General features: G+C 34.9%; 1 protein-coding gene across 1 annotated transcript; it reads right to left on the bottom strand.

Annotated features, from left to right (window-relative positions):
• Positions 1-11,849: 11,849 nt before the first annotated feature.
• LOC132163536 (L-ascorbate oxidase) lies at positions 11,850-17,311 on the bottom strand. Its single transcript, XM_059573854.2, has 5 exons — positions 16,922-17,311; positions 16,695-16,787; positions 16,355-16,567; positions 15,437-15,631; positions 11,850-12,926 (listed from the first exon to the last, which is right to left on the bottom strand). The coding sequence occupies exons 1-5, from the start codon at positions 17,198-17,200 to the stop codon at positions 11,970-11,972; spliced, it is 1,737 nt and encodes a 578-aa protein (XP_059429837.2). The 5' UTR covers positions 17,201-17,311; the 3' UTR covers positions 11,850-11,969.
• Positions 17,312-18,140: the final 829 nt, after the last annotated feature.

The raw sequence follows: 18,140 nt of genomic DNA on the forward strand, positions 1-18,140 counted from the left end.
GCACTTTTAAACTTGTCATGCATGTTTCCCATGATTGGAAACTTTGATAGAATATAATGTAATCTGTTTGTGAGTGTTAGACTCTGATAAGCATCCAGGCCAAATGTAATATTTTATGTAACAAGCATTCTCTAATTTTAGGTTGGCTGCTATAGGTTATTCACTTGCTATTGTCATGTAAAATTATGGGTTTACGAAAATGTTACAAACTTTATACCCAACTTGTGAAATTCTCCACTGTTGAAATTGACAGACATCAAATTCAATAGAGGACTCAATTCTGTGAACAAATCCCAAAAACAGCTTGTTAATTTGTACCAACAAAATTCATACAAAGCATTCCAAAACATTCCAAATTTAACAAAATTCATACAAAAAAACATTACAAAATAAAACATAACCACAAGTTTGATAGGCTGATAGCAGTTGAATTGGATTAACAAGTGACGACAACAAAAACATGCAAATTCAATTGTCTTCTTCATTTGGTCAACATTAGCCTTGATGCAAGTCCATTAGAAGAAAATAGATAAAACATCATTACAGTAACAACACACAAACAACATGCAAGTGCAACTTGGAATTTCAGCTGCAAGCCGTTATACTTATTCTTCTGCCTTTCAAGTTTAAGTGCAAAATTAGCAGCATCAACTTCCATTTTCAACTTGATCTGAGCAATTTCAATCTTGCATTTCAAGACTTCCATTGCTCTTTCGGACTTCAAATCCTGCTGCCACTACATCAACATCGACATCACTCGATCACAGCACACACAAATGTCTGGTTCAACCCATTTAAAGAAATTGCAACCATGATTTTTGTCATTTTGTATAATCACACAATTACGGTCTAACCCATTACTAAAACAGCAAAAATTATATTTCTGTTCAAATAAAATTCATAAACAATAAACTTACCACATAATTTACACACGCATAAAACCTCTTGCCATTATTTTTAGTTGTGGAAGCTGTTTTGATCATTGTTTTGCTCCCACATTTGCAAATCGGATGACTCAATCCTGAATCGCTTACCTCACCCTCGGAGTACTCCATCTTTCACCATCGTAACTGTGGGACTCCTACACTATCTTGAGCTCGTCGCTGGCAAAGGAGAACGAGTGTAAGCCGTGGTCTTCAGCTGCTGCAAAACCCAAGATTTGCGATTGCGATTTCCTCAGAAGGGTGGAAGCCGTGGGTTGCGGTTGCGATTTGCTTAGATTTGCAGTGGCTCCTCATGTGCGTCGCCCGTCAGTGTTGCAAACAATCAACGAGTTCGATTTTGGCCGTGCAAATCGAGTGGCCATTTAAGTTAGTAAGGGTGAAGGAGTATGAGGGTATAATGGGTAGTTCAGGTCAAAAAATTCACGTGCAAGTCACGTGTTTCGTTTTTCGTTTGGGGTTAACGATTGATTTAGACGGATGGGTCCAAATTGATAGCAATTGAAAGTTCAGGAGACTAAATTGAGAGATTTTGAAGTTCAGGGGGGGTATTTCAAAACGGGTGAAAGTTTGGGGTCCTTAGTGAAGTTTCCCCTATATAAAATCCTTAGGTCAACGCGTTTTTTATTAAAAACTCCCTGGATATTTTTTTGGGAAATTTAGTCCCTTGGTGACTCGAAACTACTAGAAAACTCCCTACCGTCAATTTTTGTTAACTGCCGTTATTTGAGTTAAACAAACCGTTTTACTTAAGTCCGCCTCAGTCGAATTTTTGTATCCTACATGTTCACATTGGACACGTGGGATATAAAACTCACCGTTTTGGACCATCCAAAACGGTGAGTTTGGCTTAAACTTGAGGGCTTTTTTTTTGAAACCCTTAAGTTTCATATGGTAAAAAAAACAAACCACCTGATACACCTCAAGCGGCAACCCACCGACGCAGAACTCGCCGGCGACAGAACCACTGGTTAAATCACTCATTCCGGCATCACTTTTTCGGCTAGGTTTCCGTCAAATCATAATATTTTGAATCGGAAAAATCTTGTTTCGACGAAGGTATTTTCCGGAATTTCTTTGTGGGTTTTGTTGATTGACTGAAATGGAAGCCTTTAATAGTTGTTTTTTGAATTTTTTTGTTGTGTTGGAAGCTTTTGGTCGAAACCCCATCCCCAAGCTTTCTTGTCAAACATCTGTCGGATTACTATATACACCTTTGAGAGCTTGTATTGGAATATTGTGTATAATTTATTGCACTTTTGAGCCAACATTATTGTTGATTGGCAGTGGGTGTGGTCCACTTTGGTTGTAGTCTTGGAATGAGACAATTGTTTTTTCGTGTGCACTGGCAAGTTGGTCAATTATTGTTTTGTCGTGTTAGGCAGAAGGCATTCTATCAATTTTTTTCTGTGGGGCTTAATTTCCTTCCATTTAATGTACAACTCACCATGCTCAATATACAACTCACCGTGCTCATTCTAGAAGGGTATGGATGTTCTGAATTTTGAGAAGTCAAATTTGGTGTTTAATTTATCTGTTATTTTAATTTGAGTGGGGATTTCCCTGTATAATACCGGTGTATAATAAACTGCATAATTACTAGGCCATGTGAAGAGGAGAATCCATGAGGTATATAAGCAAGGCCGAAACTCTCATGAGATACAATTAGTCAAATGTATCCCTCTCAACACAAAATGAGATCCCCATAATCCAAAATAATAAATATATTCCAAATGGACGACTTGGGTTGATGCTTGTGTAATGTCTATACGAAGATCCATACAATGTTTTGATTATAAACACTCTCTTTTGGAAATGTAATTTTTGTGTAATAGTTCCATTGGACATATTTATGAGTGTATTGTATGCATTTGTTGATCTTTCTACATATAACAATGAACGAAAAGTGCACTTTGCACCTATAACATGCATGTGCAAAAGTATATGTTTATTATTACTATTATGTTTTGTCATTTTTTCCCAAATGAATGATGTCAACTATGTCAACCTAACATCCAAAATCAGCTTAACTTGGGCATCTTGAGTCCAAAACATGCACGTATAATTGTTAGTCTGAAATATATATATATATATATTATCATTTCATTTCACGCAATAGATAGATATTATTGTTTTTCGTGTTGTCTTGTATGGACAAATATTTTTTTTCTTACACTCTTTTATATGTTTATAGATATGGCTGTCAATATAATCATGCACCACGGTGGGACAATGACCCATGCCCCATTTAAATACGTTGGTGGCGACGTCCATGAAGTGAAAGCCTATGATGTTGACTATTTTAGTATGTGGGAAGTCAAAGAGTTGGTTCGTGACTTAGGATACATGAGTGACGTTAGATGTTGGTATAACGTCGATTACAGTCCACATAATAAAGTGATATCTTTAAATAGTGATGCAGACGTTGTAGATTTTGTAAACATTATGGCTGATTACAGATCAACAGATGTTCATTTATATGTTGAACATATGGTGGACAATGCTATAATGGTAGAGGAGCATTTATTTCTTGAAGCTGTTGAAGGACAACATGGAGAAGGTGGTGGCGGGGTGGGTGAGATACCTAGTGCTGCCTATCATGATGGATATGGAGAAGGTGGTGGCGGGGTGGGTGAGATACCTAGGGCTGCCCGTCATGATGGAGATGGAGAAGGTGGTGACGGGGTGGATGAAATACCTAAGGCTGAAGGTAGTATACTTATTTCTTATTTGTTTATTTTTTTTCAAATAATATACCATGAGAGCACTTAGCCTTCCCTCCCCGAATGACTATCAACAAATTTGATTGTTTCTTTTAGGGATGGAGGACATACCTAATGATGCACGTGAAGATGGAGATGTATAAGGACAAGCTAAAGAAGGTGGAAATTCTCAATCAAGACATTTCAAAAGCCCACGAGTTAAAACTAAGGCTGCCCGTTCTGTTACGCCATCCAAGAAAGCAAGTAGGCAACCGACCACCAACCAAGGAAGTACATACAAATTGACATTGAGTTGGACTCTTATTAGTTTTTTTTTTTTTTTAGAAATTATATTCACCAGCAACTAACTTTATGTTGTCACAATTATTATATTGTGTTGTAATATAATCAATCATTTGTGAATTGTCGTGGTTGTTGATCCATTTGTTTTTTGTTTTTTATTTGAAAAAATTACACTTTACCCCCTAAAGTTGACAGCGTTTTTCAATTCGAACATCAAAGTTTCAATTTTTGCAATCCCCCCCCCCCCACCCCAAAGTTCCAATTTTTTGCAATTTGACCAATTGTAACAAAAACTTACCATATTGCCCCTAATTTTTATTTTTTTATTTTTTATAAAAAATTAAGAAAAAAAATTCAGGGTGGCCGTAGTCACCCCTTTGCCCATCTAGCCATTTTTGCACCTCCAATTTTTTTATTTTTTTTTTCATAAAAAAAAAAATAAAAAAATAGCAGGGGCAATATGGGAATTTTGGAATAATATTGGTCGAATTGAAAAAAATTGAAACTTTGTGGGGGTGGATTGCAAAAATTGAAACTTTGATGTTCGAATTGAAAAATGCTGTCAACTTTAGGGGGGTAAACTGTAATTTTCCCTTTTTCTTTTAATTCTTGTATATATTTTTTTTCAGTACGCAGAAGAAGAAGAACACGGGTTGCTCAATCGGTTTTGCAAGACGAGAAAGACAATCTTAATGTTGGTGCGGACACCGTGCCCAAAACTGGTACAAAAAAAAATGGACATGGTGGTAGGCCACGGAAGAAGAAAGTGGAAGAGGATATTGATCAAGTCATCAAGGAGCTGTTGACTGACTTCGAAGCAACTGATGGCGAGGATAATGACCTTTTCTATGATGCTGCTGAGGTCAATAAAGAGAAGGATGGGACGTCCAAATAGTGGGAAAAAATTGACATTAACATAGGTGATAAAGAAGCCGATTTTGGGGATGAGGAATCTGATGATGAAAGTGATGGTCTTGCAAGTTTGCAAGATAGTGATGCTGGCGAGGTTGGAAAAAAAAGGAAGCGGTATAGATAGTTCAATCTGAAGCATGACTTAAAGATTCTAGTGACGTTTAAGCTTGGGGATCAATTTGCAGATTCACATTCCTTCAAGATGGCATTGAAGACGCATGCTATGCAGAATGAGTTTGATTACAACTACAAGCACAATGACATGAGTAGGGTCAGTGCAGTCTGTAAAGTAGAGCATTGCTCATGGAGGATTCATGCCTCTACTGATGCTACCAGGACTTGTTTTCAAATTAAGACTTGCTATCTGGTTCATATTTGTGGTAATCAGTACGAAAACTCTAGATGTGATGTTGAGTATCTTGTTCGTACTTATAAGAGGGACTTTAAGGATGATCCCACGTGGACACTATATGCATTGAAACAGAGGGTGAAGAGAGACCTTAACGTAGATGTTCCTATTGATCGTTGCTATAGAGCGAAGAGGGAGGCATTGCATCAACTTTTTGTTAGGCACTCTAAGCAATATCGCCTCACATGGAGATACGCATTAGCAATACTCAGCACCAACCCTGGTAGTAGTGCTTTTGTACATAGAGATGGAGCATTCTTTCAGAGGATGTATATTTGTCTTGATGCATGCAAGAAGGGGTTCAAACATGGTTGTCGGCCCATAATTTGTTTAGATGCTTGTCATCTGAAGGGGGAATATGGGGGGCAATTGTTGTGTGCCATAGGCAAGGATGGCAATGACAACATGTTCCCCATTGCAATTTCTGTGGCTGAGGCAGAGTCAAGAGATTCATGGCAGTAGTTTATTGCCATTTTATTGGAGGCCTTATGCGGGCCAGAAGGTGGACTTGGTTGGACTATAATGTCTGACAAACAGAAGGTATTTGGTGTAATATACTATTTATGTTCTTATTGTGTTATTTTATTTCTTTATGTTATTACATATAATTTAACATAAATTTATATGTGTAGGGGCTTGGAACTGTAGTTGAGGTTGTGTTACCACATGCTGAGCATCGCTTTTGTGTTCGGCACCTACATGCGAACCTCAAAGCGAAAGGCTACACGGGGAAAGCTATGAAGGATGAGTTGTGAGGGGCTGCACGTGCAGCCAATGTTTATGCGTTTGACCATCACATGCAGAATATATTGTCAATGGAGAAAGGTGCACATGATTACCTTAGTGGTGTACCTCATGGTCTAGACATGCTTTCAGCTGCCAAACCAAAAGTGATATGTTATTAAACAATTTAGCTGAGAGCTTTAACGCGTGGATTAAGGAAGCTAGGATTAAGCCTATACTGACTATGCTTGAAGAAATTCATCTGCAAATAATGGCACGCTTCCAGCAGAAAAGGAATGGAATCCAGTTGACACACTACATAGTATGCCCAAAGATCTAGAAAAAATTGGAGAGGTCAAAAAGTGATGCAAGGAATTGTATTAGTCGGTGGTAGAATGAGTTGGAGTTTCAGATCGAGCACATTTACGAGCCACGGCGTTTAGTCCGGTTAGATCATCGCACATGCACATGTGGAAGATGGCAGGTGAGTGGGATCCCTTGCTCACATGCTTGTGCTGCAATTTACATGCAGAAACAAAAACCAGAGGATTATTTGGATGATTATTACAAGATGGACAAGTACATGCAAGGATATGCAGCTCGAGTTTATGGTATGGAAGGTCCACAGTAGCAGAATCATCACATCATGATAGTACACGTAGGGCTACACGTGTATTAAAAAGCTGAGGAAGTGTTGCCACGCAATGATCACATTTTTCACTTACCAGGTCTCTTCCTTTTGCCTTTTTCCCGCATACCCATTTCATAATCAAGTTATATGTCGGTTTTTTTTGTTTCTCGTTTGTAATAGAAAAAAACAATTGGGGGATTCATTTTGGGACTTTATGTGCTTGTTAACTTGAATGTTGTTCATGAAGCATTAAACGTGCACTGTTAGTTATTAAATTACATTTTGGAATTTGGTCATGGCAATTACCAATTCCGGATTGTATTAGTGGACGGAAAAAATTAATTCTGTTTGCAACTTCTACTGTAGGGTTCAATATTTCAAACTTAAGAGCAACATTCAAATAATCATAAATTGCCACATACGAATAAAACTAATGCATGGAAATAGTTGTTCTATAAAACTAATCAGCCAACATTCAATGCATGAAAATAGTTGTTACATAGAAGCCATAACCATATATTGTTGTGGACAACATAGCTGAGTAAACAGTATCCTTGACAACAACAAAATAAATAGTTTATTCCACTCGTAATAATCTAATTGCCTCCTTCCCATGCCTCAATGGCCCATCAACCTTAGACAAATCAACTGTACACAAATCACCAACCAAAAAACCAACATATATGTTTGGATCTTTAGTTTGCCCTTAAGTAATGACATTTCACCTTTCAGGGAATGAACTTGTTTATACAGCCCAGGTAGGACATCCCTTCCGCGAGCACAGGTTTCTTCATCATACCATTGGAAAAAACGACATTGGCCAACTTTCTGTAATTACACAAAAAAAAATATGATAAGTATGAACAAGCACGAAGTAATAACTATTTCTAAAAACCAAATTATCCAAATTCAAATACCTTTTTACGGTCATACATAGCACACCCATAGAATCGCCTCTCAGGATTTTTTATAGTAATGGATGTTATAATTGGGCTTGTAAGTCCGCACCTACACTGCACAGGTTCCATATCCTCTTTGACCGATGATATTATAGATGCCGACGACATTGACTATTTATTCTACAGTGAAACCCACAATTATTAGAAGTAATCACAGTTCCCTAATGGGTTTCACTAAATAAAATTCACAAATCTTTTTCATCTTCCCATCGTAGAATTCGCTTTCATTGTCTCCTTCCCCAAAATCTTTCTTCCTCCTGTTCATCTTATAATATGAACCTAACAATATATAACTGACATGTGAGAGAATAATCAAGCTCATAAAAGAAAAATAAAATCAAGCTTGCCAAAAAATTATTCTCACTTCAATTTGTAATCTAAACAATACTGGAAAAAAAAAAAAAAGTACCATAAACCCTAAACAAAAGATAATCACATTGTTTAAAATGTGATTCCCCTGCAGAAATAGTACTGCTCAATTTGTAATCTAAACAATACTAAGTTGTTAGTGTAGTAGCTAGAGATGGTATATGAGCATAGGCGGCTCCCTACAAACATGCAAATATGCAGTGTAATCAAACATGCAATAAGAAGAAATTAGTCGTAACATCCAACCACGTATATAATATTGCTCAATTGTAAAATGATGAAACTGGCATATACTATGCACAAAAAATTCCTATTTTCATGCCCTCGGCAATCCACCATTTGAGTAGAGAAGCAAAAAAATAAAATGAATAGTTATACAGATGAAAAATCCCCCTTGACCAACTTGTCAGTGCACACGAAAAAACAACTGTCTCATTCCAGGACCACAACCAAGGTGGACCACACCTACTGCCAATCAACAATAATGTTCGCTCAAAAGTGCAATAAATTATACACAATATTCCAATACAAGCTCTCAAAGGTGTATGTAGTAATCCGACAGATGTTCGACAAAAAAGCTTAGGGATGGGGTTTCGACCAAAAGCTTCCAACACAACAAAAAAATTAAAAAAACAACTATTAAAGGCTTCCATTTCAGTCAATCCACACAACTCACAAAGAAATTCCGGAAAATACCTTCGTCGAAACCAGATTTTTCCGATTCAAAATATTGTGATTTGACTGAAACCTAGCCAGAAAAGTGACGCTGGAATGAGTGATTTAACCGATGGGTACTGTCGCCGGTGGCCTCTGTCACCGGTGGGTTCTATCGCCGGTGGTTCTATCACCGGCGGGTTCTGCAGCGGTGGAGTCTGCGTCGGTGGGTTCTGCGTCAATGGGTTCGGCGTTTGAGGTGTATCTGGGTTCTTTTTTTTTTTGTGACCATATGCAAGTGATGGGTTTCAAAAAAGATGCCCTCAAGTTTAAGCCAAACTCACCGTTTTGGATCATCCAAAACTGTGAGTTTTATATCCTATGTGTTCAATGTAAACACGTAGGATACAAAAATTCGACTAAGGTGGACTTAAGTGAAACAGTTCGTTTAACTTAAATAACGGCAGTCAACAAAAATTGACGGTAAGGAGTTTCTAGTAGTTTCGAGTGACCCATGGACTAAATTTCCAAAAAAAAATACCCAGGGAGTTTTTAATAAAAGCGCGTTGACCTAAGGATTTTATATATGATTTTCCTATATTAAAATCCGCCCTATCTTTTTTTCTTTTTTCTTTTTCTTTTTTTTTTTTAAAAAAAATTAAGTGTAAACTTCAAAAAAATCCTCCTAAACTCACTTGCTTTGACACTTTTTCCCCAAAGTTTAAAAACTCTCAATTAAGGGTATTAAACTTTCAATTACCCTATCCCATTAGGATTTTTCCATTAAATTTTGCAAAAATTCTCAAAATGCTCATTTTATATATATATAAAAAAAATTGCATGCTCTTTTCTTTTTTTTTCTTTTTTTTTTTTTGGTAAAAAAATAAATGCTCGAACCTTTTACAATTTTTTGTTTTATTTATTTTTTTGTAATAAAAAAAAGGGATATTTTGAAAATTGACAAGATAATCCACAATTCATGTAGCTAGCGATTAACTAAATGCGAGACCTTAATTTGACAGTTGAATTGGCGAGCAAATGGAATACTCAAGTTAGGCACTTGAGTAGCATTTACACTTAGTGCCAGTTTGGGAGTGTGATTTCAATAAGTGCAATTTTAAAAATTGCGTTTTCAAAATTGCTACTTTTTAAAATCGCACAGGCGTTTGGTAAAATATGTTAAAAAATACTTTTATTTTTATCAATCGAGTGTTTGGATAACATTAACATATAATTGCAGTTTTATGGCCAAATTACCAATAAAGACATTTATTTATAACAGTAAAATAACTAACATTATCTATAAAGCCTCCATTTTTAACACATTTGCAAACAAAAGTATGACTTATAATTTAACATTAACTTTGAGTTTTCTACTTAGGCATTATATTTTGCTATATTACTTATTTCTATATGCTTTTTTGTTTTGTTTTTGTGTTTTTTCTTTCTTTTTTTCTTTTTTTTTCTTGAGACATAATCCACAATGACATATAATAGAAAATAGAATAACAATTCATCAAATTAAACTAATAATGTTTATGAAATTTAACTGTTAAATAATTCACCAATAATTTAAATTAGTACTTGATAAATCACACACAAAAAAAAAAAAAAAAAAAGGTAAATGACGGATCACTATGCAGTGTGATCCGTCATTTATGTTTTTTTTAAAAATAATAATAATAATAAAAAAGGTCACTGTGCACTACACAGTGATCCCAAAAAAAGCCTATCCCCGAAAAAACCTTATTATACACTGTGCGAAAAAAAGAAGAAGTTACTGTACACGTTGAGCACTGCACAGTGCACAGTGATCCGTTCCAAAAAACCTTATTGTACACTGTGCGAAAAAAAGAAGACGTTACTATATACGTTGAGCACTACACAGTGCACAGTGATCCATCCCAAAAAACCTTACTGTACATTGTGCGAAAAGAAGAAGTTACTGTACACGTTGAGTACTGCACAGTGATCCATCCAAAAAAATTTTACTGTACATTGTGCGAAAAAAGAAGAAGAAGTTACTGTACATGTTGAGCACTGCACAGTGATCCATCACTACGTGATGGATTGCATATCAGTGCACAGTAATGTGATGTGCACTATAATCTAAATATAATTTTAAAAGAAAAAAAAAAATCAAAACTTTTATTCATAGAAACCGTAGCAAACACCATAAACGCATATAAAAAAAGGCACAAAAACCACGAAACCACTGAAAACAACATCAAATACCATAAACATCAAACGGTAGAGAGTTTTACAAAAGCAAAAGAGTTCTATGGTGAAAAAGAAAATATTAAAAGGATGAAATACAATGACACGAGAAACAGCAAATGGGTGGTTAGAGGATGCAAGGGCGGAGAGAGGATGAAGAAAAAAAAGAAAAAAAAATGGTTTTAATATATTTTAGGTGGGTATAATGGAATTTTTTTCATTCATGCTAGAAAATAGGTAAATATTGTGCCAAATATTTTTTTAAGCGAAATCGTGATTTTGGTTTAAATTTACATTTTTTTCAAATAAGTACCCTCTAGTCAGCTTATAAAAATCGTGAATTTTTCCACAATTTTAAAATTTGCATTTTTAAAATCGCAATTTCAAACACTCAAAAATTGCGATTTGGTTTAAAAACGCAGATTATTTTTTAAAAACAACGTACTCCCAAATAAACCCTAAGATATGTAAGTTTAGACATACGTTATTCTAAAGAAAAAAAAAAAAAACTCCACCGTAACATGAATTTTATACTGCATGTGCATGTTCGATTGACAATGGAGGTGCATGAATCGATCGATTCATGCTTCCCCAAAGTGTAAGCCCTATTGGTCATTGTTAATGACTTATTTATCCCCTTTGTGACATTTGACAATGTTACAAAATTGAAATTTTAGTGTTGGCTACTTTAGTATGTTGCCTACAACCATATAATGCTGCAGTTATTGAAAAAGTGACTAGATTGAAACTTATTGGCATGAGGTTAAAATGAAGACTATAAGATAACTTATAATAATGTCCAAATAATTTGGGATTATGGATTTAGATTTGTTAACTTTTTTTTTTTTTTTTTGTGACATGTTCACGTAAGAGGGAGATGAATGATTCAAACTAGTAACTTCCGCTTCATAAGGCGTGGTCCCCAGCCAATTGGGCTACTCCTTGAGGACAATTTAGATTTGTTAACTAGTTGCACTTAAGTGACCATTTTACAAATTATGATCATAGAAAATACGTACTTAAACTAAATTACCGTAAACCACACTTTATTATTTCTTTTAGCGAAAACTTCTTATGAAACACTAAAACTCTGCGTTTCATACTCTGCGTTACATATTAATATATTATAATATAAATTAAAGTGCATTCTCAGTTTTTGTTGCCCAGGAACATCTTAGCCGTCAAACCGCATGCAATCGCCTCCCGAGGTATCTTGTCCACACGATGAATTCCTTCAGCAAACACCACCCCCATCCCCATATGCAAATGGGGCTCAATGTGGCAATGGAATGCCCACGCCCCCGGATTATCCGCCACAAACCTCAAAGCCGTCCATCCGTACGGGAATATAACCGCCGTATTCCTCAGCGGCGGATTCTTCAGGTTCAGCTTCTTCTCATCCTTTTCCGAGAATTTCCCTTCGCCGTATCCGAGCACCCAAAAATCATGGCCATGCAAATGCCACGGGTGGATCTCGCTCACGTTGTCGCTCAACGCATTCGCGTTCTGGAGAATCACGTCCACCGTCGTGTTCAGCCCGATAATGTAGGCGCCGCTGCCGGAACTCGTGTTCGGATTTATCGGCGGTATCATGACGTCGTAGTTGTCGGCGAATTTCTCCGGTGGGGTCTTCTGGTCGAAAGCGTTTTTCAGGCCGAATTTTATGGATCCCAAATAAGGGGTGGCTGGGAGTGTTAAGGAGACGTTGTTTATCGCCCACTTGGTAAATCCATTGATCTTGTTTTGGGTGTTGAGGAGGAAGATCCGACGGTCGTGTTTTGTCGGAGGTTTGGGGGACCCCATGAGAGCAAGGATTTTGTTGGAGAAAGTTTTGCTGTGGGCGTAATCGTTCCATCGTGGTGTAACCGGCGGTGGAGATGGAGGGAGCTTTGAGGCGGAGGTTGGTTTGTAATTTAGGATGGTCAGGCCGGGAGGTGTCGCCGGACTCCTTCCTCTTACGCCAATGGAAAGCCAATAGTTCTTTGAAGGGTCTTGGTTTGTGGTTATGAGGACCGAGTAGCTCTCGCCGGAGTATATGTCCAAGTCATCGACGGCGAACGGCTGGAGATAATTCCCGTCGGCTTCCACCACCACCATTTTGTGATTCTATAAAGAAACCAAACATATTAATAAACATCAATTCCAGCTGATAAATTTTGATAAATTTGGATGAGGATTTACAGTAATATCTCAAAACTACATTTCACTTATTAACCTTTCCACACAAATTTCTTTTGAACTTAAATGTAATTTAACATTTTTTAATTTTTAAAATTAATGGTTCGATTCTTAATAAGGTAACTTTCTTATTAAATTCTGAAATATAATTTGTTTTAGACGTTTATATGACATACACGGTTGAAATTTTATGAACGGATCTCAATCCTTATATTAGTGTAATGTTAATAAATAATTGTTAAAATATTAAAAAAAATATGTGAGAAATGAGTCAAATGACACTTGTTACTTATAATAATAAGTTGAATTTTTTTTTTTTTTCAAACTAATTTAGATGAAATTTCTGTTATTAACCTTTTGATTTAACCCCAAACTTTTATAGTAAGGTTTCCATTTCAACATTTTAAAATATTATAACTTTTTAATTTTTTTTAATTTTTAAAAGAAAAAATTGTAAGCGAAGTTTCCATAATAGTAAGAGCATTGAAAGGACAAGACTTTCACTAAAAAAAAAGAAAGGACAAGGCACGAAGACAATGCAAAAATCAGAGGCCGACAGCCTGACATGTTTTGAGATGATGCTACTAAAGTCGTAAAGAAGCCACGGACGTCGCATGCACCCCCACACCCGCACCCAAATATATATACATTTTATGAGTTTTTTAATTTAAATTTTAATATTTACAAATTAGTAATATAGTTTTTTAATATTTTAAAAATTTTTAATGTAGATCCTTTGTCACTAATTTTTGTCAAATTGAACAGAAATTTATAAAATTACGTAATTGCTCTTAATAATTTTTTTTTTTAATTTCTGTCCAATTAGACAGAAATTAGTAACGGAAGATCTAAATTAAAAATTTTTGAAATATTAAGAAGTACATTACCAATTTTTAAATTTTGGAATTCAAATTAAAAAACTTATGAAACTTCAGGACTAAAGTGAATTTTCTCCTATATTTTACATTATCAAAAAAAATATTATATATTTTACGATAAAAATCCAATATATATAATTTAGACAAACATGTATAAATATATTATGATTACTTGTTTAAATTAGAATTTTCAGACATGTAAAATGTAAATGACAAAGTTTTTCTTTAAACTGGGTTGAGGGGATTTTCTTTAACCTAATTAGTCTCTGAAAATGATATGTATCTATTAAACATATAAGATAGACATATGTATCTCATATGTAATAAAAAAAAAATATTACTTTTATAAACTAAATTGAAAAAAATTTCATTTGACCTAATTTAAAAAAAATAAAATAAAAAACTTTATAAAAAATGGTCAATTTCCCCACCAACTCCATTATCACCCCACCCCCACACAATAAAATAAAAACAGACAAACAGACGCTGCTAATTGTCAAATATTTTAAAAGCTTTTTATATATATATATATATATGTATATATATATATATGTGCGCGAGCGCGCGCGCGATTCTTTTCGAAGTGGGGGTGGGTTGGAAGTTGGGACATACACTGAAACACTGCATGATTAAAAAAGAAAAGGTGGTCATTTGATAATGCAAATGTGTAATGGGCATCATGCCGGTCAACTTCTATCACATGCACTCTGTAACCAATGTCGTGCTGCCAGCAGCGATCCCTCTCACATGGGAATCCAATGATTTCTTTTCTTTCATTTCTTCCTCACTAATAATATTCATTGCCCATTATGTAAAGAAAAAGTGAAAGAGAAGAACCATTTCTTTTTCCATCGACAACTTGTCAACTAGTTTTTGAGTGTGACAATGAAATGACCGATCTGTAAACTAAATTATTCAAAACTTACTTTCTCTACTTTTTATATTTTTTTAATTTTTCTCCATCCGACCAGCTAGTTTGTTTGACTAAGAACTTTGCTATTGTAGTTCAACAATACATAAAAAAAAAAAAAAAATTTAAAAAAAATAATCTTATTCACTCATAAAAAAAAATTGAGAAATGACTATCGTATGACTGTCATATAATTATGATAATGTAGCAGTGTGTTAAAATTAGTGGCTCATATTAATACTAGTGGAAGATCAAATAGACAAGAACAGAGTGAACATCGCAATATATATATATGTATATATATATATATGTGTGTGTTCACACAGTGAATATATACTAGTTACTAATTTTTTTTTTATAAGATCTTGTTGATTCAAATGTTGATTTTTATTATTATATAATTATAGTTGTGTGAGAGTCTACTAAATAGTATTACTAAAAAAAAAATAAAAAAAAATTTATTTTAGATCCTTGAACTACTATACATTTTGAGATGACTTCTCAAATTTTAAAAACCCTCAATTTAACCGTTTAAACTTTCAAAAACTTTCATTTCTCAGATAATTCAACCGTTAACTAACCCTAGCGAAAATGACTAAAAAAACCAATAAAAGAGATGGCATGCAATGGTAAATAATATAAATAATTACCCCAATGGCCAAGTTGAGGGAAGCTAAGGCAGTGGTACTGGCAATTCTGATCCTGTAGGTCTTGTTTGGAAGGACGTGGAGGATCTTCGGTGCGCATTGTTCGGTTCCTCTCAATTTGCACTGGGTGGCGGAGGAGTTGCTAAACTGCGCTGCCAGGGAACAGTTGTACTGCCCTCTGCCGTTCATCAGCAAGCTCTGCAGGCCCACAAGCATCCAATGTATAAAAATAAAGTAAAAAAGCAAAAGTAAAATAAATAGAATAAATAATTCTTTACTCTCTCTTATTTACTATTTACTATTTACTATTTACTTTTCTTCTTTTCATGTTTTTGGGTAAAGCAGATAACGATAGACCACCTGCTTCGTACGTTGTTATATGGTGTATTTATTTACGAGTCTCTTTCTGTGGGGTTTTGAAACTTTCTGTGGGGTTTTGAAACTTTTGCTTGCATTTCCGATTTGAGCAAACCCTAATATTATTTACTATTAAATTTCAATTTTTTTTTTTTTGAAATTACGTATTCATATGTTATTAAGAATATGTTAATTAATCCGTTCATATCAAATAAATGTGGGAGGAAATTAAAAAGCCCGAAAAAAGCTTTATTTTTTAAATATTGTTCCATTTTTTTTTCTTTTTAAATAAATTTTGCTATATATAGGATATATTTTATGGGGCATATATATGATGAGGAAGAAGCAGCAGCACATGCATGTGACTTGGCAGCATTGAAGTACTGGGGACATGTAATTTTCTCATCTCAAATCATTGTGATTTCTTAATATTATTTCACGTATTTTAATAAAGATGAACTTTAAAAAAACATGTAATTTACTACGATAATTGTAGCTATCAATCAACGGTATCAACCAATGAAGCAAGAAAAAAAAAAAAAAAAAAAAAAAAAAACAAGAAACCTGTGGTTCACCAATCCAACGAAATGGGTTAGAGGAGAGGCCAACTTCTTGCTCATGAACACTTTCGTGCCACCAATCACTCAACAAAAGGTCGAATTCGCCGTCATAATGGAATGGCTCTTTCTCTCCTTCTGCCACATCCACTATGAGAGACCCATACAACCCTGCCGACCTCTGCATGCCAAAGTGCCCGTGGTAAAAGTATGTTCCCGCCTGCATGCATAATAAAACTGGTTCATTAAATTTATCTATTTTTATAAGTTTAAACATTTAAAAAAAGTAATTAATTTAATATGATATCAGTTCTGTAATCGACTTTAACGAGAGTAAGAGATTTTACCCTATCAACTTTGAACCTGTAATGAAAGGTTTCTCCAGGGTTGATAGCACACTGTGAAATGGATGCAGTTCCGTCTGCCCAAGGAGTTCCAAACTGGAAACAAGCAAGAATATTCACCAGAAATTAATCATGAAATATTAGAGAAAGAGAAAGAGAAATGTGAACAAAAAAGAGATACTAGAGAATTAAGAAGGAGAGAAACAAAGCAAAACAAAACAAAACAAAACCTGTCGGATTCCATGCCAGTGAATGACAACACCCTCAGTGGAGAGCTTGTTAGTGAGTTCAACAACAATGGTGTCTCCGGCTTTTGCTCTGATGGTGGGGCCGGGAAACTGACCATTGATCCCCATCACCACATTCTCGATGCAATCCGGAGACCAGAACAAGTACTCCACTTCCCATTTGAAGTGCCTGGTCTTAGCACCAACACACAGCCGACTAAAATATAAGAAAATGGACCAAATTATGAGTGCCCGAAAACCCCCCGGATTTGTTATGCCCATTTTCTGCTGAAGAGAGATCGAGTTGAAGAGGTTTCAAGGCTAGCAAATGTATTTGTAGCCTTGGAAAGCTTTGTGTTAATGGTGATGGAACTATTGCAGTATTGATTCCATATATATAATTGTAAAATACACTTTTGGCCATCACGTACTAGAGACACCAACAACAACAAAAATCCTTGTTAGAGGATCAGATTCCGTAGGAGCATTTTTTTTTTTTTAAACAAAAAAAAATACATACATTTACTTTCTATTTTAACCACTCATTTCCGCTATTTGATTAAAATCCTTTTTTCTCTTCTTTTTTTTTTGGTTTTTTTTTTGCACCAACCCAATTTTCATTCGTCTCATTTCAAGTAAACGAGTAGATAATGTTTGATGCAAAGTCTCTTAAATTTTAAAAGGTTAACGTTATGTTTAGAAGTTGATGTGCATCAAAATGGTTACAGAAGATAGATAACTTTACCATTTGAAACAATATAACTATATATATATATATATATATAGGGAAAAGTCTATACTCTCCTTAAACTACTATTTAATTGACAATATGCGTTTATGAATATATTTTCGATATTGTTGAGAAATTGTGTCTGATGCCATCATTTCAATCTTCACCTAATTAACGGTGGGGAAAATGGTTTTTTTTTTTTTTTTGTTTATAGGTTGGATGAGAATATGAATTTATTTGGTGTTTCAATCTTAATGTGTTTTTGTGTTCCCACTGACTTATCGATCTATTATTGGACGCCACAAAGAAACTGGTTTATACCATATATAACTGGATAGTAAGGGCTATCAAAAAATTTAGTCCATATATTTTAAAATATTTGACGAATTTTGTTAGATGTCACGTTAACGCTAATAAAATGGCGACATGTATCACTTTTAATAAAAAATATAAATATATTAAACTAAAAAATAAGAACTTAATTTTCTTTTT

Source organism: Corylus avellana, chromosome 8, assembly GCF_965113065.1.
Source record: "Corylus avellana chromosome 8, dhCorAvel1.hap1.2, whole genome shotgun sequence".
NCBI classification, from domain to species: domain Eukaryota; kingdom Viridiplantae; phylum Streptophyta; class Magnoliopsida; order Fagales; family Betulaceae; genus Corylus; species Corylus avellana.